This window comes from Battus philenor, unplaced genomic scaffold, assembly GCF_028537555.1.
Source record: "Battus philenor isolate CCGP_79_NKW_IND1 unplaced genomic scaffold, ilBatPhil1.0.hap1 SCAF_5, whole genome shotgun sequence".
In the NCBI taxonomy this organism is placed as follows: domain Eukaryota; kingdom Metazoa; phylum Arthropoda; class Insecta; order Lepidoptera; family Papilionidae; genus Battus; species Battus philenor.
The window spans coordinates 4,979,959-5,004,175 of NW_027181715.1; the positions used below are offsets into that span (position 1 = coordinate 4,979,959).

Here is a 24,217-nt window from a genome sequence, read left to right on the forward strand (position 1 = left end):
CTAAAATTTAAATTATCCCAACTATTAATTCGGCCCGTTCTCGTGCGCCACTAAGGTTATCTGGTTAGTATATGTGATCCGGGTACACTGTTCTTCGTCGCTCCAGGAGGTGTTGGGGGAAGCAGTCTTCGTTCTGTAGCTGTGGTCGTCGTTTTAGCTTTCTTTAGCTCTGGGTGTTAAAATTTATTTCTTACTTAGGTTTCTTCTTTCTAGCGGCCCTCTTGCATAGACATTTCTAGTACGATTAGTGACTCATATTCGTGGCCTCCCTGCTTTTGGGAGACGACGCTTGATTCCTTAGGGGATCAGTAAATCATAAGTTATACTGCCACTACACCACAGTAACTTTTACCCCTTAGCTCTATGAGAGAAGAAATTTCCCATCGGCGGACGAGAAATTAAGTCGACAATGTAAGAATACTTGATACAGATCTTTACATGTAAAGATCACACGTCTTCGCATTTTTGGCTTTGTCAAGTACGTTTTTCCCGATGAATTTTTAAGCTTTATAACTTGACCTCTTTAGAGTACTAAGCTTCCTCGCGACCTCGCGCTACGACTCGGACCGTTACTTATTTAGTTCACCGTACTAGATTTTAAATTCTCTTCCTCTGGTTAACCTACTGCAAAAGACAATGCTTTGTGTTATAAAAATATGTATCTCAGCAGTGATAATATTCTAGGGCGCGCATCGGGAGAGCTTACTTTCTATCGAACGTCATTCGCAGGCTCGACACGCCCTGGATGCCTCCAATCTAACGGAGCCTCTACACGTGACGGTCTACGACATTTGAGTCATCGATAACCTAGTATAGTTTGCGACTTTTTACTTCGTTACTATGTTAAGGAATTTTTTTAAATTCTAAAAAAATAAATATTAATGAAAACAAAAACTTAGCCGAAATTTAAATTTATAGAGAAAAACTACAATATCGTGATGCCTAAAAACAATAGATGCAAATAAAAATATATATATATAGTTCGTATATATACTTATTTAAAAATAAAGTGTAGTTGTCACTATATGTGTAAATAAAATAATGTTTTAAAATATACATTACGTATATGCAAATCAGAGCTGCTTAATACATCTAATATCGCTTTAAAAGAATAAAAGAAATAGTCAATATTTATAAACAGTTGGTCTTAGTATATTAACTTTAATATTATCCTTACTAATAAGTATTCATAGTTGATTTGCTCTCAATTAATATGGTACACCCTATCCAAAAATCAATATTTATAGAAATAATAAATAACGTTATAATTATATAGCAAGAAAAGCGTTAGTAAAATTCCGATTACTACATATTAAATTTAATTATTGTTTGTTAGTAAAAAGTCTCTGCAGATTTTGTACTGCCAGAAGTTATTACCTTCTCGCACTTTAATATAGAAAAATAAATAAGCGTAACATATTTCGGAGTGATCACTTTATACAGGGTATTTTAACACTTATACATACATATACCATTACGGGTCAAATGACCCATTTTGATATTTTGCATTAAAAATTTAAACAACATGATGAGCTATGGATCAAAAATTTTTGTATTTTGCGTTTGTAAAAGAAATGATCAACGTACCTTTTTGTCTAAAAATATTTGTATTTCCTTCCTAACTACCATATTCCATACGTTCTAGTAGGACCCAATAAGTGTTGGTATAATTAGTGTTAATAAATAGGTGAAATGCGAATTCACGTCTGTATAGCTTTTACGCCTATATATTTCTGTGTAGAATTAATCGATATCAAATTTAAGCAAAGTTACCAAATTTGAAATTTAAAGTCACGTACTTAGGTGAAAAGATTTGGAAGTCAGATTTGAATCAAAATATACATCCGCAAGTTTGCATCGAATGCTTTTCACGAGCGATCCGCTCACCTACTGACTGAGGCGGTCACAACTCGCATACTAAAATTGTTTTCCTTGTACGATTTCTTCTTATTTTCAAACATTGTCCACACGACGTGACCGACAGTACAAAACTCTTGGTATTACACCGAACATGACATCACAGCCCCACGAACATCATGTCGCAAGTATGTTTTGTGAACAATATTTATTTTGTAGGTGCAGAAATATTTTGAGACAATATTATAAAGAATAAGACTAAACAATGCTTATTTAAATTAATATTACCCCAATTAATCATTCTAAGATCTGTAAAAGAAAACATTAAAACAAATTCAAATATATTACGGAATTTATACAGAATTAATAGTAATAAAAATATACTGGTCAAAAAAATAAAAACAACTAACATTTATCTAATTATTGCTTGGTAATTCACGAATGCCAGAGAGGCATTGGCCCGTTCAGTTATTAGTTCAGGTAAAGAACTATAATGCATACCTAATTTATTTCTTTTCTTCAAAATTACATAGTGTTAAATATCATAGTGTTTGATATTTACAATATAAACAATGTCATATATTTATTCAGGGTCACAAATATAAATATTCAGTAAACAGAACATGACTAAATCGATCTCGCTTAAAATATGAAAATTGCATTCCTATAATTTAATAAAAGTGTCTCCAGCTCACAATACTTCTTTTTATTGGTATAACTCAAAGCAGTTTCAAGTCATAAATCAAGCGAAAAGTCGAATGGGCTAAATAACTAACTAATAAATTATTCCATTTTTATTTATAGCGTATTACACAATGGCGAAAAATTTGTTCTGAATGGTTAATTATTTAAAAAAATCCTTTAATAAAGGTTGGCATGTATTGACCATTAGGAAAATTTACTTTAATGGAGAAAATGTGATCATACAAATTAAAAATTTAATAGGAAAATTTTCCAATGACCACTTTTATTCTTTATTTTTTCCTTTTTTTTGTCTATTCATATTTACTTCACTGTAAAACGCCATTTTGTAAGTAAAATAAATATAAATAATTAATTTTGAAAATACATCACATAAACGATAGGATGTGGTTTGGCAATAGCCGCGGTTTTCTTGCTACCTTAAAATAAACTTTATGATGCAAGTGTATTCGGATGCTTCAAATCCTACGTGGGCCACACGCGTTTAAATATAAAAACATTCACGTGCCTCATTCTTATACAGAAAAAATGCTTTCTTTTACATAAATTACGATAAAGTGATGATATTAGAGTAATTGTTTCCGCATGAGTCTTTAGAAAACCACGCTAACCACTCTTAAGCCGACTGTAAACAATCTCTCTATAAACAAAGTCTCGAAAAGAAATGCTAAGCTCCACTGCCAAGGAGCGCTCGTTTAAGCGAGTCTAACGTCTTGCCGATCCTGTAAAATATCATAGGTTTCACGGCTCCAAATTCCCGAATAAAGATAATTTGAACTTGCTAGGCACCTTTAACACTTCGTCCGCGGAAAATGCTGTAAATACCATAAAGCTAAAAAACTACCAACCTCACTTGATCTTAGGTCAGGAAAAAATAATGACACGAAATACCCTCGCCCCGCTAAGATTGTACGTCTTATTAGCGCAGTAATTTTAATAACCAATGCCCACTTCAAACTGGAACAATTAGAACGTTGTCCTGCTATTTAGCGGCAGAAATAGAGGTCACGGTGGTAGCAATAGATATTCTTTCAAACGCCTACCAGTATATCAAGTGCATAAATGAAAGTTGTTCATTGTGAAACGTATAATAATTTAATAAATAAAAATAGAAAATGCTTAAATACATCAGTTTTTAAATTACTAACTCTATTTTAGATGAAGCATTGAGATATTATTACCCATTAAAATTCAATTTAAATTCTCAATTAGTTGTAACGGGCGCTAAGTGAATTATAACCAGCGTCAACGAGTCGCTAACTGTTATGGGACGAAGACCCACTATTGTGCAACCCATATACCATTCGCAAGCGAGACCATTTAGCTCTACCTACTCAGTATATATCGAATGAAACGACATGTCGCATGTAAGCAATCCGTTTCTTTTAAACCAATTTGCTTTTCGTCATAAATATGACAACAAATAACAAACTACAGAAATATTCAACAATGATAAACAAATTTAATCTAGTTTGAATTGAAATCAGCCAATAATTATGTATTCAACTCGATTATTACGTTGTTACAAAGTTACTTATTTGCTCACATTCCATACGAATTTTATTGCAAACATATTGGCAGACTACGTTTTAATCGGATGCCTCGATCGGATTTAATCCTATTAATACGGCTGTTTTAAAAATCTGAATAGTCATATTTCATATCATATACTACATACATATTACTAACTTGTATAATTAATATGTTAAATTGAAAATGTTTACATTGTTTAAATTAACACAATGTAACTTTTTTTTGGTAAAATAATCAGCTGTTTTGCACACTATTCTACGGTGAATATCATATAACAAAAAATTATTTGGTAAGTTATACCGTAACTATTAACCGCAACATCAGATGAGGTAATTAGTTACACCGCTACACTATACGGACGAACGGTTCGAATAAATTCATGAACTCGGATTTGAAATGTAATGGTGTTAATTTAATTTCAACCAGAATTGTTTGGAAAGCTTGCTAAGGAATGTGACCTTTATTGCTCAACTAAAGAATCATGTCACTCACTGAGCACTTACGTAAAACGCCACGAATAACACACCAATGTAGAATTAAAATAGTATTTGCCCGAGTCGCTATATTTATTTTTTCATTTATTACATTTAATTATAAAAGTTAATTACTAACCGCATTTATCCAACCAGCCTTCAGCGCGGCAAGGATAGGTTATGACGATTGGTTTATCGTCGCACCTCATCATGTATAACCGAAATTTTAAAGTTATACTCTGATAAAAGCCACACTTCTGTTGCGATTAAAATTGACACTTCACATTTCACTGTAAACACAATTTAATAAAATGATAGGGACCGTTTCACACAGAATTACACTTTCACTAACTGCAAATAAAAGTATCTACACTGCTCATTGAAACTATTACGAAAAATATATTCTACCTACTATCATTAAAGATTTAATGATTATATACGATATCTGCACAAAAATAAATTATTATGTGCTATATAGCAATAAATTTAACTCAGACTTTAAATTTTTGTTTAATATTTGTTATATTGTTTATAAATACGTCATCACAACTTTAAGACCATGAAAAGATATTTGTCAATAATGGCAAAATGTCAATTATGAATTAAGATTAATGTATAAAATAATTGTACATTTGCTACATGAAATATTATCCACTGTAGCCGTTAAAAATATTAATTTTACGCACGTAAATGTAAGCACTGAAGAAATGTATATAAATAAAGCAACTGCAATAAAAATGTTTTCATTGTTTATAATTTTTGTTATTTACGAACCTTCTATAACTTTTACAATACCAATTACAATATATTAAATTTATTCCTATAAAATATATATTTTGTCTAATACATTCTATATCGCATCGTTTACGCACACGTGATAATCACTCTGTTTGTACGATTAACACATCCATCACCTACACGAGCGAATAAAAAACTAAATCGCCGAGTCTATCCTATTTACCCGCTCTTGAATTCATTTTCTATTATGTATGACAGAATGAGCAAGCAATATAGTGCTTCTCTATCCACCATTATCGACCCGCATCCTTATCACTCACATTATCACATGCGCGCGCATTGAGACAGAATATAATAATATAAAAATGTTTTATTTCAAAGTATCATTCCAGATATTTACAATTATTTTAAACTTAAAGTAACTCATATTCCATAGTAAAATTAATATGGAAATAATCTACAACAAGCCATGGACCGCAACGTTGTTTGTTGTTAATATTTGCTTTAGAAATCTTCAACAAAAAGGAATAACAAAAAAAATGATTATAATAATATCAAATTAATCATTATTAAACCGTTAAAAGCTTGTAGAATTGAACTATACATTAAAAAATATTCGTTTTTAAATGCATTTTGATGTAACATAACGTTTTCTCTATAAAATGACGTTAGCTGTCTAATCAGATTATTTTCGATATGCGACTTCCTTAGTCTGTGGTACAAGATGGCTTTGAAAGCACTCGTCGGTCAAAGTAAGTAAAACTTTTATTATTATATTATTGTATTACCTTGTTTTCAACGCAATAAAAGCTACTGATGTCATTCTAAGAAAGTCATTGTTAATTTAGATTAACTTTTTAATCTCTATTACGCTGTTTCAGATTTTTGCCTTTGATTGATGACTAATAAAATTATATCTTTAAAAATGATGTTATTAATAATTCCATTATTTTAAGCTTAAAAGTGATTGTACATAATTTCTAATATCCACTTTTAGATTTAATAAACTAAGCATAGGATCTAAACACAATATCTTATACATCAGAGAAGGAAAATGTAATGTAGAAATCATATTATTATAATACAAAAGCAATCATCCACCTTTTATTTTAAATTTTAAAATCTATTATGATATATTTAGAACGACATTTCGTAATGTTGACAATGGGTCAAAATATTGATTTTCTTATGTCAGCTAATGGAGAGGGTGGGGGCGTACGTCATAACGAATTGCATAAAAAGAATCTCTTATAACTTTGTCGCATACTTATCAGAATTGAACTTATTTCATCCAGTAATCGCTATAGAAATAAATAGGTTTTACACTGAAACATTTGCAACTTTGACTGTAAATGACAAGCCTAGACTAGTTCTTTGTCTACTTGACCCCTTTTCAATTAACTGCAATACCAGCAGTTTGTTCTCATGAAATTAAATTATGCAATCATTTATTTATTGAATTATAATAATATCCTATCAAATTTAATGTAATAAATAAATATAAAAAATGATAGTTAATACTGCCATCATACATTATGGAAAGTTATTATAATCATTTAACATATGATTTTAAGAATAGTGTAATAAATAATAAAAAGGCATTAACTTTCAAGGTAATTTACCTTATTTTCCCTATTAAACAAGGAAATGATTAGCTTATTTTAATTATCTATTGATATTAATAAAAACAATGGTGATATATTGCAAAAATTGATTTGTACCTTAAATATACACAGTTTTGGGCATATATAGACTAGACAAAGAAACTTGTATTAGGATGCATATTTTTCTGTATTTTACATTGCCACTAATAAAAGAAAGAAAATTATATTAAATGTTAGGACAGTGATATATAAATGAGGATCTAATATGTTTAGATCTGAATAAATTAATGTAAGATAGATTTAAGTTAATTCAAAACAATTATATGGTTTATTTACTTTTCTTAGTTCCTTTTTGTGGTAAAACATGTTAAAAAGGGTGAAATAAAAACAGACAGTATCATAAAAAGGCTCCAAATTGAAATTATTTATAAGTATTAATATAATCAAATATTTTTTCTTGAATACTATGTTTAAACTAAATACTAAAATTATAGATAGTAATAACAACCATAATTTAATGGATGGGTTTAAAATAAAACAAATAGTACTTGCATAAAGTTTTTGATAAAAAAAACTGATCTGTTTATTCATAAATAAGTAGTGTTTTTTCTCAATAAATTATTTATTATGTCAATGTATATTATTCTAAAACAAATAACCAAATGACATGGTAAATTAATCACTCAATAAATTCAAGAAATTTATTAAGAAAAGGCTCTTCCAAAAGACATTAATTTATATCAGGATATGTTCATAACAAAGATTCATGGAAATGAATTGTTCTAATTTTAAAGTAAAAAACTTTTTTGCCATAAGAAAAATAAAAATTACAAACACCACACCACAGAGTTTCTTGTTGGTTCTTCTGAGTAAGTATCCCATTGTGAACTAATGTAAACTTAATTTTAAACTGTCAAATATTTTCATTAAAATGAAAATATTTGTCACTCAATTTATTATTTTGTTGTTTTTGTTTGTTTTATTAATTTGTTGGATCTTTAATTTACTTTTAATTATACTTGTACAAGAGAATACTTAACATGTATTTATATATATTAATATTTGCTTATAGAACTAAAGAACCACACGCAAGTTGTAATCCCTATAGACTAGACCAGAGTTCCCCAAACTTTTTTGTGTCATAGACCCCTTGCCATGTTTTTCCGTGTTGGGTAGACCCCTACTTACCTGATATTGATTTCCTGTAAATTTCTAACTGTAGTGAAGTTTAGTGTTAAATACTTAAAGTAAAAACACATGTTAATTTATATGTTTATTAATTGATTTTAAATTAAAACTACTCAAAATAAAATTTTGTATCTGTTATGTAAAATATATGTAACATTAAATAATCATAAAATAAACTATAAATAAAATAACATAAGCAGTAAGTCAATATTTTGGTGAGAAGGATGAACCTGATGCTTTAATAATAAATTATCAACATTTGGCGTCAATTTTGTAAAGGTTAATCTTAAATCTCCTCAGTTAATGATGTCCAGTCTGTTTCTTTTTTTTGTTAGGAGATTGATAACAGCGCTGAACCCCCTTTCTACTAGGTATGACGATGGAAAGGAAATTAAAAATTTCCATGCTGTATTCCATAATACATATATAATAAATCTTTTACTTCATAGGTACTTTTATAAATAACTAGCTGATCCCGCAAACGTTGTTTTGCAAGAAAAAAATAAGTTTTTAATTAACAAATAAAAAATAAGGGTTTGAAGGGATGAATAGAGGGGTGAAAATTTCGGGTTGTGTGTATTTTTATATGCTGCATCATAAAAAAATAAAAACAAGAAAATTTGTATAAAAAATAGGATAAAAAATTTAGGGGTGGACCACCCTTATCACTTAGGGGTATGAAAAATAGATAGTAGCCGATTCTCAGATCTACTGAATACGCATATAAAATTTGGTAAAAATCGGTCAAGCCGTTTCAGAGGAGTTCAAGTTCGAACACCGTGACACGAGTCTTTTATATATTAGATGTAAATGTTTGATATTATAAGATAGTATGATGTAAGTAAATAGGTACTATCAGTGTATGTGTTGAGATCCACTATTGTGGACCCTCATTTTCATTTCATGGACCCCCAAATTTTTTTTCGCTGACGTAGACCCCTGCAGGTTGTCATAGACCCCTAGGGGTCGATACAGACCACTTTGGAAATCACTGGACTAGATTATGGTTATAAAAATAGACATGTACTTTTATTTATTCAAATGTAATAATCTGTGAGATAATTCCAAGTAACATTTTTACTCAGTAACACTATATCCAAATTTCTTGCAAACATATCCTTTACACATAGTAATTAAAATTATATTTACTTCCTTGTTTTCAAGATGTTTTTGCTATCTGTATGAATAAATCTATTATCCATTGAATCATGCAGATTTATCTATGGCACTATGGGCAAATAATTAAGTGACAAATAACTTATCAATGATGTAATGCTGTTGTTATGTTTTGGCTCAAGCATGAAAAATATGAAATTGAAGTTTTCTTGAAAATATTTTTTTCATTTGAGTCCAGATAACTTCTGAAAATAATTAAAAATATACATGAACTAGTTCTTAGTATATGTCTTGATTTAAATAATGAAACAATATCACACCATAAATATACTATTTAAAAACAGAATAAGCTAAACGATCTAAAATGTATCTTTAAAAATCCTACTAATATATGGAGTACTAGTGTGGTTAAAGTGAACTTTATTTAAAAATTATATTTTTTTGTAGCTGTAAAATTATTTCCTTGTATCTTCAGTTGTATTATTCATTGTTTACACTAAATATTTTATAGAAGGGTCATAGATAAGCAGTCAGAGACTAGTTTGCTCACCCCATCTTTAGTAGATCCAAATGCAATTCATAAATACTAAATAGACTAAAATGGAAATTTAAACATAATAGCTACAATAATAAATAGTGTCAGTATCCAAAGGTCTACAATTATATCCTGAATTGTATCTTTTAAACTTTAAACTTGTATCTTGTAAAGGTTCTTTGCAGGATATGAAACATTATGCATCAGTGATGCAATATGTAATTAAAAGTTTACAAATAAATTTCAGAGATTATGAATGAGGTGATCCGTTATCGCGGACCCAAAGGCAAGGAGTCGCAGCGTATAGAATGGCGGATCCTCATTGTTGACCAGCTCTCGATGCGCATGGTGTCTGCTTGCTGTAAAATGCATGACATCTCTGCAGAAGGAATAACTCGTAAGAATATTCTTTTAAATAACCATTACCATAACATAAATTTCACATAATTTTTTTTGTCTCTTTCAATATTTCTAGTGGTTGAGGATATTCACAAGAAAAGAGAGCCACTCTGCACCATGGATGGGATTTACCTCATCACGCCAACAGAGAAATCAGTGACAGCACTCATCAATGACTTTTCAGTGGGCAACCGTATCATGTATAAAGCTGCTCATGTCTTCTTTACAGAAGGTATAATCTAATTTGTCTTGGTGCTTTATTCCGCTCTTTAGTTGCATTCATTATTTTTTGTTTAACTTTTTACAGCTTGTCCCGATGTCCTCTTTGACAAACTATCACGTAGTCGCGTAGCTAAATTTATTAATACTTTAAAGGAAATCAACATTGCTTTCATACCATACGAGCAACAGGTTTGTTAGAAATTATTTTAATTTGACTCTGCTTTATTGACCTCTCCTTGTAAGACTGTTTCTTTATACTCGGAAAATCTTGTTATGTGTTTAAATTAACTAGAAATATCTTTACACGCTGCATTAAAATAGTATGCCCTGAGGAACTATTCAATGAATTGTGCAAGTCAACCGCCGCAAGAAAAATTAAAACTTTGAAGGAGATTAACATCGCCTTCCTGCCTTATGAAAGTCAGGTGAATATCATGTAGCAAAATATACAAAAGAAATAAACTTGTGTAAAGTGTAATAGCAAAATTTGTCTGTACTCAATGCCTTGGAAATGTTAAATTAAATGTGTTTATTGCACTTGTAGGTATTCTCGCTCGACTCGTCTGATACCTTCCATTGCATGTACAATCCCGCACTTGCGCAGACTCGTAACGCTAACATGGAGCGCATCGCTGAACAAATTGCCACCTTGTGCGCCACGCTTGGAGAATACCCATCAGTACGTTATCGCAGGTAAGTACATACAAGAGTAGGTTCTATATCTAACACCAAAAATATAAATAAACTCAAAGGAAAAATAAGTCACATATTAAACAAGAGCCATATTTATTTATGATTTGTATACTTACCCTATAAGCAGGGGTAGTCCAGCAAGTCGCGGGTTCCATTCCCAGGGGATCTTATATAACATTCACTTTATAATATATAACATTAATTATATGTGATTGGCACTGCCCACAAACAAGTTTCCAGAGGTTGGCAACCAGCATCCTTTGCACATTTCTTTTTTGTTTGCGATTATGATATATCCCTCATTGATATCTTTGCAGGACCATATTTAACTTAGTCAAAATTACTCAAAATTAAAATTTATTTATTTATTTAATACTCTTTATTGTACATGTTAGGATACATTTAATAAGTTTTACAATAAAATACAAAAAAGTACAATTGGCGGTCTTATCACACAAGGCAATCTTTTCCAGACAACCATAGTATGGATAACTTAAAAGTAGTAATAATGGGTAGTTTACGTGTACAAAAAATAAAAATAAAATTATTAAGTTATCATGTATGGTTCTTCACATCATTATGGAAAATATTATACCATTATTATTAATATCATTGCATATATATAAAAATGAGTTTATTATTATTGAATATTAATTGTAATTTAAGGAATTGTTTTGTCAAAAACTATTATCGACGAAAAGAGACTATATTTTGTATGTTCCAACTGTACAGTCTTAAGCGAGGTTGATCTTTCAAGAGACCAAGTAGAATGATGGTCTATCTTCATTGTCTAATGATTGTTTTTTTTTTTATATTTTTATTGTGCAATGTGTTTACTGTTTGTCAGTTGTTTAACAACTGACAAATGAGCAACACAAATTGTTTAACAGTCTAAATTAAATAAATTTAAAAAACCTTATAAAGTAATATTTATACATTTGTTTTGCAGCGATTGGGAACGCAATGTTGAACTCGCCCAACTTATTCAGCAGAAACTCGATGCCTACAAGGTAACTATATATGTATATATATACTTAAGTACATTTATATTTCTATTTTTTATATTTCTTTTGGAAAATCCGACATAATTTTTATTCCAGGCTGATGAACCAACCATGGGCGAAGGTCCTGAAAAAGCACGATCCCAACTACTGGTGCTAGACAGAGGGTTTGACTGTGTCTCGCCACTATTACATGAACTAACTCTTCAAGCTATGGCATATGACCTCTTGCCGATCGAAAATGACGTTTATAGGTACATACATGTTTATTAAAATAACTAACAGACAGAGATCTTCACAACATCATAATGACTCAATAGCAAAAAAGATGCTAATGGTATATTGAATGTTTATTACTTTAATTTAAAATAAATTACACATTATTTATATCAAAACCTTGTGCTGCACTATGTTTTAAACTGTTAATTTCTTGAATCAATTTAATATTAACAGATTTCAGATATTTGTATGTGTAGTTTACCTAGTTGATGAATTTGCTTATTATGGAAAACACTTGTGTCGTAATGCCGGGATACAAATGGGCGAATGGGATGAATAACTGTAATTTATTATTCAGGTGAACTACACATGTATGTCCTATGCATTCAACTGTATGACAACGCTTCTGGACTTAGGCCTCTCTCATAAATTTCCAAGCAAACTGATTTGAAACATCTTACATCCAGCATATATGTTAATAATTCATGGAAGCCCTGTCTATATTTCTATCCAATCATTTGTATGTGTAATCATTATTTAACATACTTTTTCTCAAAATTTAAAAACTGAGTTATGATAACATAAAGAAAATCCTTTTTGTAATTTATGCAAATAAACTTTTGTATATATGTTAATAATTTAATAATTAACTATTATGTTAATTTTTAGATACGAAGCATCACAGGGACAAGTCAAAGAAGTATTGTTGGATGAAAATGACGAGCTGTGGGTGGAACTTCGCCATCAGCACATTGCAGTCGTGTCAACTTCTGTAACTAAAAATCTAAAGAAGTTCACAGAATCTAAACGCATGGGTGGAGGTATTAATAACCATAAGTCATCAATTATATAAATGTATAAATTTTGTCGCAAATCTTGATTTGTTTGACCATTACTTATTTAAAAGAAAACCTTGTCCAGAAATTTAAAAAAAAATGATAATTACAGGTGACAAGCAGTCCATGCGCGATTTGTCCCAAATGATCAAAAAAATGCCCCAGTACCAGAAGGAGCTATCAAAGTATGCTACTCATCTGCGTCTTGCCGAAGATTGCATGAAAGCATATCAGGGCTATGTTGATAAACTGTGTAAAGTGGAACAGGTAATTTTATTTATTTTTAAGTATTGAATATATAATAAAAATGGTAATACAGTATAATAAATATAAACAATAGAAAGTGTATGTGTATAGATCAGTATTGTTAAACTTGTTTGAAAAATGCATTGTTGTTTTGTTTCTGCCTGTTTCTTCTCCACAGCTATAACACTTTGCAAAGCAGAGTTGTGTAAAAATAAAATAGATTTAACGAAAAGAAAGTTCCATTGTTGAATAAATTAATTTTAACTTTATCTCTTAGTTACATATTTCTGTGTTAATCTGTTAATATTATAGTGAATAATCCAATTTTGTATGTCATACACAGGATCTGGCCATGGGAACTGATGCCGAAGGTGAGAAAATTAAAGATCACATGAGAAGCATTGTGCCAGTTCTTCTTGATCAGGTAACCATAACAATTATTTTAATAACTTTCAAATTGTTTTCTTGCTGTAATTCTATAACATAAAATTTATTTTACAGACTGTAACCAACTATAACAAGATGCGAATCATTGCTCTGTATATCATGTCGAAAAATGGAATATCTGAAGAGAATCTGAACAAGTTGGTGACCCATGCCCAGCTTGAACCATCTGATAAGCAAGCGCTGCTCAATCTTGCAAACTTGGGCCTTAATGTAGTTGTGGATGTAAGTTAATGACGCTTTATGTTTTAAAACTTATTAAACCAACTAGTAGCTGCTGAGTAAAACATTCATATGCACGTGTAGCAGATATTTGGCTATGAAAAACTATATTTTGCAAAATCTAACTGTATATTATCTATAGTTATAAAAAAGCAGGAACAAAATTAAGTAAACTTCCCTAACATAAATGTCTTATATTTGAGATTGTTACTATTGAGTTGGTATGACTTGAATCTCATTTTGCCTTGTAAATACAATTACTGAGACTTACGTTACATTAAAATAGTTGCATAGTAGTATTTTACATGTATATACTATCAATGTCAATTTAGCACTAATTTTTTTTAAGTGCACCCATGCTTTCGCCCAAGTCCAACAAAACTGAGTAATGAATAGATAGTTTTTAGGACAGGCTCATAAAATATATTTGTACCCCTTTTGCACATATCTATGATATGTGTACAAAGATTATTATCCAATAAAAAGAAATAAGTTTAATTTTTGTAATAAAGCATTTAATTTAATTGCAAAGTAACCATCACCAATTCCACTATTCAGTATAATGATAATTTATATCAACAGGGAAACAGGAAAAAACAATACCAAGTACCTAGAAAGGAGCGTATCACAGAACAAACTTACCAGATGTCTCGTTGGACACCAGTTATTAAGGTAATATTGTCACAGCGCTGCTTATTCATGTTCTTGATATCAGATTCATCATCATTATACACTCCTGGATTCATAGATTTGCAATAAAGCTAGTTGGAAGTGGCTCACATTCAATGTTACTTAGTGCTGTGTTTTCAGATTAGTAAAATAAAAACACAAACAAGACTTTGAGTATGTATTCTTTTCTTTTTCTTCATTCAATTCTTCTAAACAATGAATTTTCATCATCATGTCAGCCGATTGACGCCTATTGTAAGGCATAGGCCACCTCCAAAAAATTTCACTATGTCCGGTCTTGCGCTGCTCATCCAGCGAATTGGCGTTACCTTAACAGTCGTTCCACCCAGTAGAGATCCTACCGATGCGGGCTCGTGGTCGCCTCTCGAAAATCTTTGAAGCCCAACGATCTTCGTTTGCTCGAACTGTATGCCCCGCTCGCTACCACTTTAGAATATTATAACCTGTTATTTGTTTAAGTATTTATTTTCCTTCACCACAATTAGCCAGAAACCATTGATTAAATTTGATGATAAGCTTGTGTTTATATTTAGAGATGATCCGCTTTCCACAAGGTGTCATCTCATTCAACAATGTAGTTCAGTTCAGATTGAACCATCTTGTACTTTGTAAATAGAATCTCTCTTTTTAAAAAGTACTTTGTGTTCATCAAAGACCACCAAAAAGTTTTTATGACATTCCAATTTCGTAGACAGCCAGCATTTCCAAATATTCGTACGCTTTTGTATTTTTGTTATAAACCATGGAGTGCTAACTATAGTTATCAAGGCATTGTTTTGGAATCGTCGGAGGATTTCAATGTAGGAGTGGCTTGCTGCTTGCTCCAAAGTTCTAAGCCTTATGCGCAAACCGGCTACTACGGGCCTTATTTTCTAATTTTAGTGAAGATCGTTTCCTTGCCAACCTGTACTCTGTCTATATATCTTACTTGCCTGTTCTCTTTTGGCTTTAATATAATCTTTCCATGTGAGTTTTCTGTGAAGATTTCCCTGGTATCTAACAGCTTGGTGAGGTAGGATGGTTCAGCTTAACTGGTGGACAGTTTCCTTTTTTAAAGGTGAATGTCACGTGCGTAGATTTAAAGCACTTGCTTTTATCCTCCACTTTTTCTAGGTTCCAACTGTGTTCCTGATATTTTATAGAACCAGTACTAGCAGTGATTAATTTAGATTTATTTCTAGAATATCCACAATTTAAATAATATTAATTCTAATAGGACATCATGGAGGACGCCATCGACGACAAACTGGATCAACGCCACTTTCCGTTCTTGGCCGGGCGTGCACAGACTTCTGGATATCAAGCACCGACAAGGTGAAAATTAAATAGTATTTTTTTGTTATTTATTAGTTTAAAACTTCAAAAAAAATTAAAATTAAGTAAAATAATTGAATCTTTATTATTATTAATTTCTGTTAATGTTACAGCGTTCGCTATGGACATTGGCATAAGGATAAAGCCCAACAAACTATTAAAAATGTTCCTCGGCTTATTGTCTTTGTGGTTGGAGGTAAGATAATTTTTTAAGTGTTTTTTTTACATTTTTAATTTATTATACATAATATCAATGGAGTTATTGTTTTAACTGAACTTGACACATAATTTTTGCAAACAAAATCTTGAAAAAATGGCGAACTGTATCCTTGACTTAGTAATGGTGTGTCTATGTACAATATACTTCAAGAAAAAATCATATCAATATTTATTAGCAAAAAACGTATCAAACACCTTTCTGGTGAAAAATAATATGACGGACAATGAAATGAGGTAAAATCAGGATTTTACTAAACAGCTAAGCAAAATAGCATTGCAAACACAGCCATAATTCAGATATTTTTATTTGCCATAATATTAATAAGACATTAAATCAAAAGAAAACTTATTCAAATAGTTTTTAGTCACAATTGTTAACAAATTTAAAGTTGCAACACTTGTTAAAGAATTATTATATATAAATAATATTATGAAATTATGCAGTTTATTATTAAATATATAAACTGCAGTTGAAACTCATCCGACTATCTAAACAATCACTTGACACTTTCTGCCATAATTTACAGATAACGATTATTTGAAACATTTTTTTAGGTGTGTGTTTCTCTGAAGTCCGTTGCGCGTACGAAGTCACCGCCGCACTCAAGAACTGGGAAGTTATTATTGGCTCCTCGCATATTCTTACTCCAGATACTTTCATTTCAGACCTGAGCTCACTTACTGCTTAAACCATTATTATATTATATAAATGATTGCAACTTCTATGATCTTAACATTAGCAGCAGCCAGATGTATTTGAGTAGCAGAATAAATTGACCCCTGTAGATTGTTTTAATAATATAAACTTGTAATAGTCTGAAATAATCAGTATAACCAGTGCAATCACCAATATAATATTTACTACATTTCCTTGTATGACGCAAGATCAAATAAAAGCATCTTATAATTCTATGTAGATTTATCTCTCACTTAGTGTGAAAATTTAATTATTAATCATAGCTGTAAGATTTTATTTGTGATAAATCATTATTAAAAGTGCAAACCCACTTAATTAAATATATTAAAACATAATCAATATTTTTATTGTTAATGTTATCTGAATTTATAAAATCTAAAAATGTCTATTTCATTTGATTTGTTTTTGTTGCAATTGGGGTAATAATTTTTAATTCTGTTGTTTCTATCATTATTCTGCAATAGAATAAAATGTTATAATCAATGTGTTGTTTAGTATTACAGCATATTTGTTACTGTTGTTCGTTTGGAATTATATGTAACTATATATTACAATTTTTAATTATTCATAAGCTATTTCACAAAATTATCTTAGTATTATTTATAAAATGTTGATAAATTTAAGATCTTAATTTAAAAAAAATAGTTGCATGGATACAATTATGAAGTATTTTGTTAGTGTTTTAATACAAATCGAGTTTAATTTTTTTTCTTATAAGTTTTATTTATATAAAACATTATTCCGTGCTAGAACATCAAGTATCGCTGTAGGAAAATGTCGAATGTGTTATGACTAACCTCATGAATATTGTAGCTGTATTTTAATCTTTATTAATAGCATACTAGTTATCTTAACATTCCAAATAAATAAACGGATGTTTCACGTGATGTTTGATTATCAGTAATAAAAATATAATTGTTTGTAATTGGAATAACGGGTCATTTGAACAACAATAAGGCTAATTTTACCTTGCTACAAAAAATCTATATCTGAGTTAATATGTATTTGAAAAAAAAAAACTTAAAAATTGCACACTTTTCCAAATAAATATATTTTAGCCGTTTTCCAATTAATTTTAATGCTATTCACTAATAAATAACTATAAACATTTAGATACTACTCTCTTAAAAGTTACTTAATTATTTATTGTCAAATATTAACTAAAATACTTTAACGAAAATGCACTATGTATTTTCCTCAAGTATTTTGTTAATAAATCTAATGAAAGTATTAAAATTAGTGTATTAGTTTATAAATGAATAGTTATTTCGTGCCTATTAATTAGCAACTTTGTAGAAATATCTTTCTAAGAGTAATTTCTTTGTCGGTGTTGAGGTGTTAATGTTTCATTAAACTATTTAATCACAAAATTAGTAGTTTTATTTTTCCCCTTGAAATTTTCCTGTGAATGAATCTTTAGAATAAAGATAAGAGGGCGCGACCCACAGATTGTCGTTTAATAACATATATATGAACTCCAAAAGAAACCACATTCACAACACAGAAGTCGATAACAACCAAGTTTACACGATGGTTAAGGATCTCGTAATATTAGCATATTCCGGCGGTCTAGATACAAGCTGTATACTAAAATGGTAGATATTTTTAAGATTTTCATTTTTATATATCTTTGTATTTCTTTTTAATTCCTCAAATTTATTTTTGTGAATTAATGCCTTTTAAATAACTGTTTTATGTGTTCTCTATCCTCATATATCAGTGTAGTGTCTATAAAATGAAGCGAAGAAAAATATTTCAGATAAAACAGTGGAAAATTAACTAATATTTTATTAAGAGATTTTCACAGACATCACTATGACGTTGAAATGTATGAGTAACAATTTTTGCTATTAAAATTAGATTACTGCTTTAATAAATCCACTATATAGCTTGGTTACTGTTTAGTAATCGAAATTTCTGATTAGTTTTTTTTAGATTTTAGATAACTCTATGATAGATGATTATGACGAGTGGTCAAAGTATTGTTTCAACTAGTGTGGTAGATTGCAAACTTTTTATATAAATGACTGCTTATTATAAATATTGAGTAACTGCATATAAAGTGAATAATATTTAATTTAATGAAATTTTAATTTATTAATATAATATAAACTCGTTCGTGTAACCGATGGCGGTTGGGTAGGCTATCCACTAGATGGACCGACCGACGACATAGTTAAGGTCGCTGGATGAAGATAGCGCAAAACCCGTCATCGTGGTGATCTTCGGGAGAATATTAAACTTTAACCGTGTGATTGTATGTTAATAGTTTCTTTCATGTCTGTCTTCAATTTTAGGTTGATACACAAACAGTACGACGTCGTTTGCTACATGGCTGACGTTGGTCAAGATGAAGATTTCGAAAAAGCAAAAAAGAAAGCAATCAATATAGGAGCTAAAGATGTGCGTTCACATTTATTTTAACATTTTAAAAATTCAATTCTTTTTCAACATTTTATTAAGATTTTGCTAATTTAATATAATGTTTAAAATTTTATCAAAATTTCATACCGATTTAAAAATATGTATAAATTCTGTTTATAGTAAAATAAAATGATAAGTTTTACAATGCTTTAGAGTCACAAAGAACATCAAAGAGTCAAAAAATAATAGGATTTCGATATAGTTTAACAGAAAGGCAAGCCAAAAACAAAAATTTTTACAATACGTTAAGAAGCCTATAACATGAGACTTGTGTACATCATGATCTTATTAACTTAAAGGTTTAAAAGTAAGCAACTGTCCGCAAGTCATATAATAATTCTTTTTTAAAATAATAAAGATGTTAAAAAGAATCTTTTTCTTTTACTCATTGTAGGTAATAATAGAAGATTTGCGTAAAGAGTTCGTCGACAATTATATGTTACCTGCAATTCAAATGGGCTTGGTTTACGAGAGTCGTTACTATCTGGGTACTTCTTTAGCAAGACCCTGTATTTCTGTCGGAATAGTTAATGCAGCAAAAACATTAAGCGCCAAGTAAGTAAACGTACCATATGTTATTTTGACAATATTTGTAATTTACATAGTAATTGTTTTTGTAATTTCAAGGTATATTTCTCATGGAGCAACTGGAAAAGGAAACGATCAGGTCCGATTTGAGCTAAGCGTGTACTCATTATGGCCAGAAGGCAAGGTAAGTACAATTTATAATTTTAAGGAATATACGAGGAAAAGGAATAAAATTTAAATGAGTTTAGTACTAATCCTTTTAAATATATTTAAATATGTATATATTAGTATAAATTGTAATTCAAATCCATCATTTTCTAAAATAACGTTATTAATTAAATTTATATATTTGACGGCTTCAATCAGCTTAACATCATTTCAGCCGTACGACGTCCACTACTGACACAGGCCTCCTCTAAAGAATTCTGATAAGACCGGTTGGAAGCAACCTTAACGATTAAATGGTTTACTAATAGTTAAATTAAAAAAGTAAATTCTCTCTGAATTAAGTCTCTACCTTTGTACTAGCAGATGCAAGTTTTTGTCTCACTCGCTTAAGTTAGTATACAATAGTTGTTGTCTCTCTTACAAGCAGATATTATTGGTCTTCTTCTCCAATTTTTTTCAGTACAAAAGTATTTTTGATTAAAAGCCAACAAACCAACCTAAACAAATTTTAATGTTTTTACTTTATATATTTATTATAAAAAATGAGAAAATGTTTTTGGTAAGACTACAAGGATAATACTGACCAATAGATTCGTAATACATACTCTCTTTAAGTAAAGTATAGACGCATTGGAGATGTGGTGTTATCACTGAATATCAAAAATCCTAACACAGACCATCGCCCTGCACTAATTATTCTGTCTTTAATAAGCTCAAAATGGAGACTCGTCTGTCCTCAATCTGCTTGAGTAGAATCCTCATCTGCTCCGGCCACATTGCACTGAGGATCTCTAAAAATCTGGAAGCTTATACTTAGGTGTCGATGTGTAGAGGGTAAAAGGGTTAGTAATGAATATAACGAAACAAAACCTTGCACAGCTCCTTAAAACTTTCAGAAAATTCAAAAACTTGGAGAAAAATGCTTGCCAAAACTGACATGTTCTTTCGTGACTAAGACAGAGATCCGCACCTGAAATAAAAATAAACCCTCTTTCAGATAATAGCACCGTGGCGAATGCCAGAGTTTTTCGAAAGATTTCAGGGTCGCAGCGACCTTATCGAATTCGCAAAAATGGAGAATATTCCAGTGGCCGCAACACCTAAAGAACCTTGGTCAACTGATGAAAATATTATGCACATAAGGTGATCCCACTTTTGGTGAAAAAATACCAAGTTTTAGACTTAGTCGGGTTTAGAGTTAGCCACGGGTTCCCCTTCTGTTTTATTTTCTTTTAAATTTGGAAAATAATAACTTTAATAATTATTAGTAATTAAATAATAAATTTTCTACCACTTTACTCAACACGCCTTACTATTTAACTAACTTGACAAATTATTTTAAATCTAATTAAATCCAATATTAATTTAATACGGGAAATTAACTAATAATTGTAATTATTACAAACAGTTATTAAAAAAATGGTAGAGTGTCACAATTTAACGATAATATTTAAACATTCCTGCCCGTAAGGCGACCTAGTTTGCCTTAGTTTGTTTACGGATGACGTACCAAAAAGTATTTACATTTTTAAACCATCGATAAACATATGAATATATTTTAAATTTATGTTATAGCTATGAATCCGGTGTTCTTGAAGATCCTGGTGTTGCTCCTCCAAGTGGAATATATAAAATGACTCGTGATCTTAGTTGCACTGAGGACTACCCAAGTATCATTGACATCAACTTTGAAAAAGGTTACGTTATACATGTGTTTATGAAACATATAATCATTATCATCACGTCAATTATAGGCGCCTTCGCCAAAGATCACCACGATGATCGGTCTTCTGCTGCCAGCTTCCAGCGACTTCTCGCGATCCATACCACGTGATCGGTCCACATAATGATGGTCATCATTTGGGTACCTTTCGGCCCCAATGGTCGTTGATTGAACGAGTGATGTGCTCCGCTCACTGCTACTTCAGAGAGACGTTGGTTCTATGCAGACCTCCTGATTCTACCTCGCAGCGAAGCACTCTCTAGTTCACGGACCCTTCCGCTCCGTGAACTCAGTACCGATGAAGCTGTAAAAGCCTTAGGGCTAACAGCATTAACATGAACAGAGAAAAAGCAAAGAAGCACTGATCATAACTTTCTCATTTCTCTCTGAGTAATGTTGATCTTTTTTATAAGGCGTTAGTAGTTTGTAAAGGACCATAGGTGGAGAGAGAAGTTCTCTATCCTAAATAAAATAAAAGACTGTTGCGTGATGTAGACCGCATGAGTTTTTCTTACGGAATGCAATTACGGAGTGTTTGCAAATGCAATATCAAAATTACATGGCTATTTATACATCTGCAGGATTAATATCGTGACAAGTTCTTATAGTCGCATAAGCTATCGTTCTACGCCTCAGCCATTACCCAAAATCCGTCGTCTGTCAACAAGGCGATTACTTTTAATTCTGTCAGGATCCCCGGGCTAACAAGCTGGCGATAAAATACGAAGGTCGAAGTTGAAAATATGAAAGTTTAACTAACTTGCAACATACATATTAAGAACCAGGAAATAAAATATTCATAATGAGACTTTCAAAGTATAACAATAACTTGATATTATTACTTTTAAACCCTTCCTGGAACTACTAGATCAATACGGATATTAAACTAAATTGCACCTTCTTGCCAATAACATAGTTTTTGATGGTATTTTTCAGGTGTACCAGTGTCAATTGTGATTCCGAGTGGCCATGATAAATCAATGGTTTTATCCGACTCTCTAAATATAGTGCAGACATTAAATAAAATCGGGGGCCAGCATGGGATTGGACGAATTGACATAGTTGAAAATCGCTTTTTAGGTCTTAAAGTAGGTCGCCTTTACTAAAACCATAAAACATATAATTTTTTTAATGTCTTTAATATTATTTTATTTTGCTTTAGTCAAGAGGTTTGTACGAAACACCAGCTGGCACTATACTACATGTCGCGCATCTTGATCTCGAAGCCTTTACGTTGGATAGAGAAGTATTTAGGTAAATAAAATATTGGTTGATATACATATCTATATATTTCTTACATTTTAAACACAAAAATATTGCTTTTACAGCTTATACAAATTTTGATTTTAACTGACAATGCATTACTTAGTTATAGTTTTTTACTATATAAGTCAATTTGAAAAGTCTTCAAATTGTGTGAATAATTTACAAAAGCGAGACACAATTTATTATCTCTATCTGGCTTGTACGTCAAATTTTCGTTAATTTGTACTATAACGTCAATAAATCTGATAACTTTGATTCTTTAAGGTTGAAAAAATGTTTACAAGATAAGATGGCTGATTACGTATATAATGGATTTTGGTTTTCGCCAGAAGCCTCTTTCACTAGAAAATGTTTAGAATTGTCTCAAGAAAACGTCAATGGCACGGTAACAGTGAAAATCTACAAAGGAAATGGTATATTGCAATATATATTACGAAAAACATTTTAGGTTTAAATTAAGACTCATAAAAAATATTTGATAATTTTTTTTTCAGTTGTAATACTTTCCAGAAAAAGCGTAAATAGTTTGTACAATAAAGATTTAGTATCTATGGACATCCACGGTGGGTTCTCCCCTGAAGATAGCACTGGATTTATTAATATTAACGCAATGCGGCTCAAGGAGTTTGCCAGATTTTCTGCTAAAACTAAATTTTAAATTAAATTTGAACAACAAAGACAATATATTACTGTCCAAAACAGTCTTTTATTCAAGCTAGTTTAGTATAAGATTTTATTTATCTCTGCACTATAATCAATTGTACTGAAAACTATTATACATCGGTGACAGCCGTTGGAGTAAAGCCGTATACGTCTCCGCTTGCATGTTTGGCAGAACAACGAGCCTCCTCTTTTTAGCATCCAAAACGACTGTTGTTAACACGGTTAAATTTTGTTTTCTTTTCCTACTTTATTGGCCATTATCCGATGATGATTTAAGTGAATTCCTCCCTTCATTTAAATTTTTATTTCAGTATATCAACCCCTTTATCCTTCGTGTTAATTTGTATCACCGTTTCTATTTACTAGTATATTTAATTCTAATTATTTAGATTAACTTTAACTTGTTCTTATTATTGTTAAAGTATGTGTACTAGTCTATTCGCTTTTACAAAATTGTTAGCATTTACATTTTTTCTAAAATCGTTTACACGATGTCA

At 30.6% G+C, this 24,217-nt stretch overlaps 3 protein-coding genes across 5 annotated transcripts in view; 2 read left to right on the top strand and 1 right to left on the bottom strand.

The window, feature by feature from the left end:
• The window catches only part of raskol (Ras GTPase-activating protein raskol), a 167,262-nt gene extending 162,363 nt beyond the window's left edge, over window positions 1-4,899 (bottom strand). The window contains exon 1 of the mRNA XM_068772161.1: window positions 4,705-4,899. Within this exon, the coding sequence (XP_068628262.1) occupies window positions 4,705-4,777 (73 nt within the window). The 5' untranslated portion in view covers window positions 4,778-4,899. The remainder of the gene's footprint in view (window positions 1-4,704) is intronic.
• Window positions 4,900-6,026: 1,127 nt separating this feature from the next.
• On the top strand, window positions 6,027-18,074 carry Rop (Syntaxin-binding protein Rop). 3 transcript variants are annotated; one of them, XM_068772257.1, is made up of 15 exons: window positions 6,027-6,055; window positions 9,994-10,143; window positions 10,222-10,377; window positions 10,689-10,792; window positions 10,912-11,060; window positions 12,010-12,070; window positions 12,161-12,315; window positions 12,950-13,101; window positions 13,229-13,383; window positions 13,706-13,786; window positions 13,864-14,031; window positions 14,611-14,700; window positions 15,935-16,032; window positions 16,146-16,228; window positions 16,807-18,074. In XM_068772257.1, exons 1-15 carry the CDS (start codon window positions 6,028-6,030, stop codon window positions 16,938-16,940), a joined length of 1,764 nt encoding a protein of 587 aa, XP_068628358.1. In that variant the 5' UTR covers window position 6,027; the 3' UTR covers window positions 16,941-18,074. The 3 variants fall into 3 exon arrangements, with proteins under 3 accessions (XP_068628358.1, XP_068628356.1, XP_068628357.1); XM_068772255.1 differs by lacking the exon at window positions 10,689-10,792 and adding an exon at window positions 10,453-10,556 and having other exon boundaries at window positions 16,807-18,072; XM_068772256.1 differs by lacking the exons at window positions 6,027-6,055; window positions 9,994-10,143; window positions 10,689-10,792 and having other exon boundaries at window positions 10,229-10,377; window positions 16,807-18,072.
• Window positions 18,075-18,450: 376 nt separating this feature from the next.
• Window positions 18,451-23,776, top strand: Ass (argininosuccinate synthase). Its single transcript, XM_068772187.1, has 10 exons — window positions 18,451-18,543; window positions 19,246-19,351; window positions 19,767-19,927; window positions 20,000-20,084; window positions 21,066-21,211; window positions 21,644-21,765; window positions 22,728-22,879; window positions 22,954-23,045; window positions 23,322-23,470; window positions 23,552-23,776. The coding sequence occupies exons 1-10, from the start codon at window positions 18,479-18,481 to the stop codon at window positions 23,713-23,715; spliced, it is 1,242 nt and encodes a 413-aa protein (XP_068628288.1). The 5' UTR covers window positions 18,451-18,478; the 3' UTR covers window positions 23,716-23,776.
• Window positions 23,777-24,217: the final 441 nt, after the last annotated feature.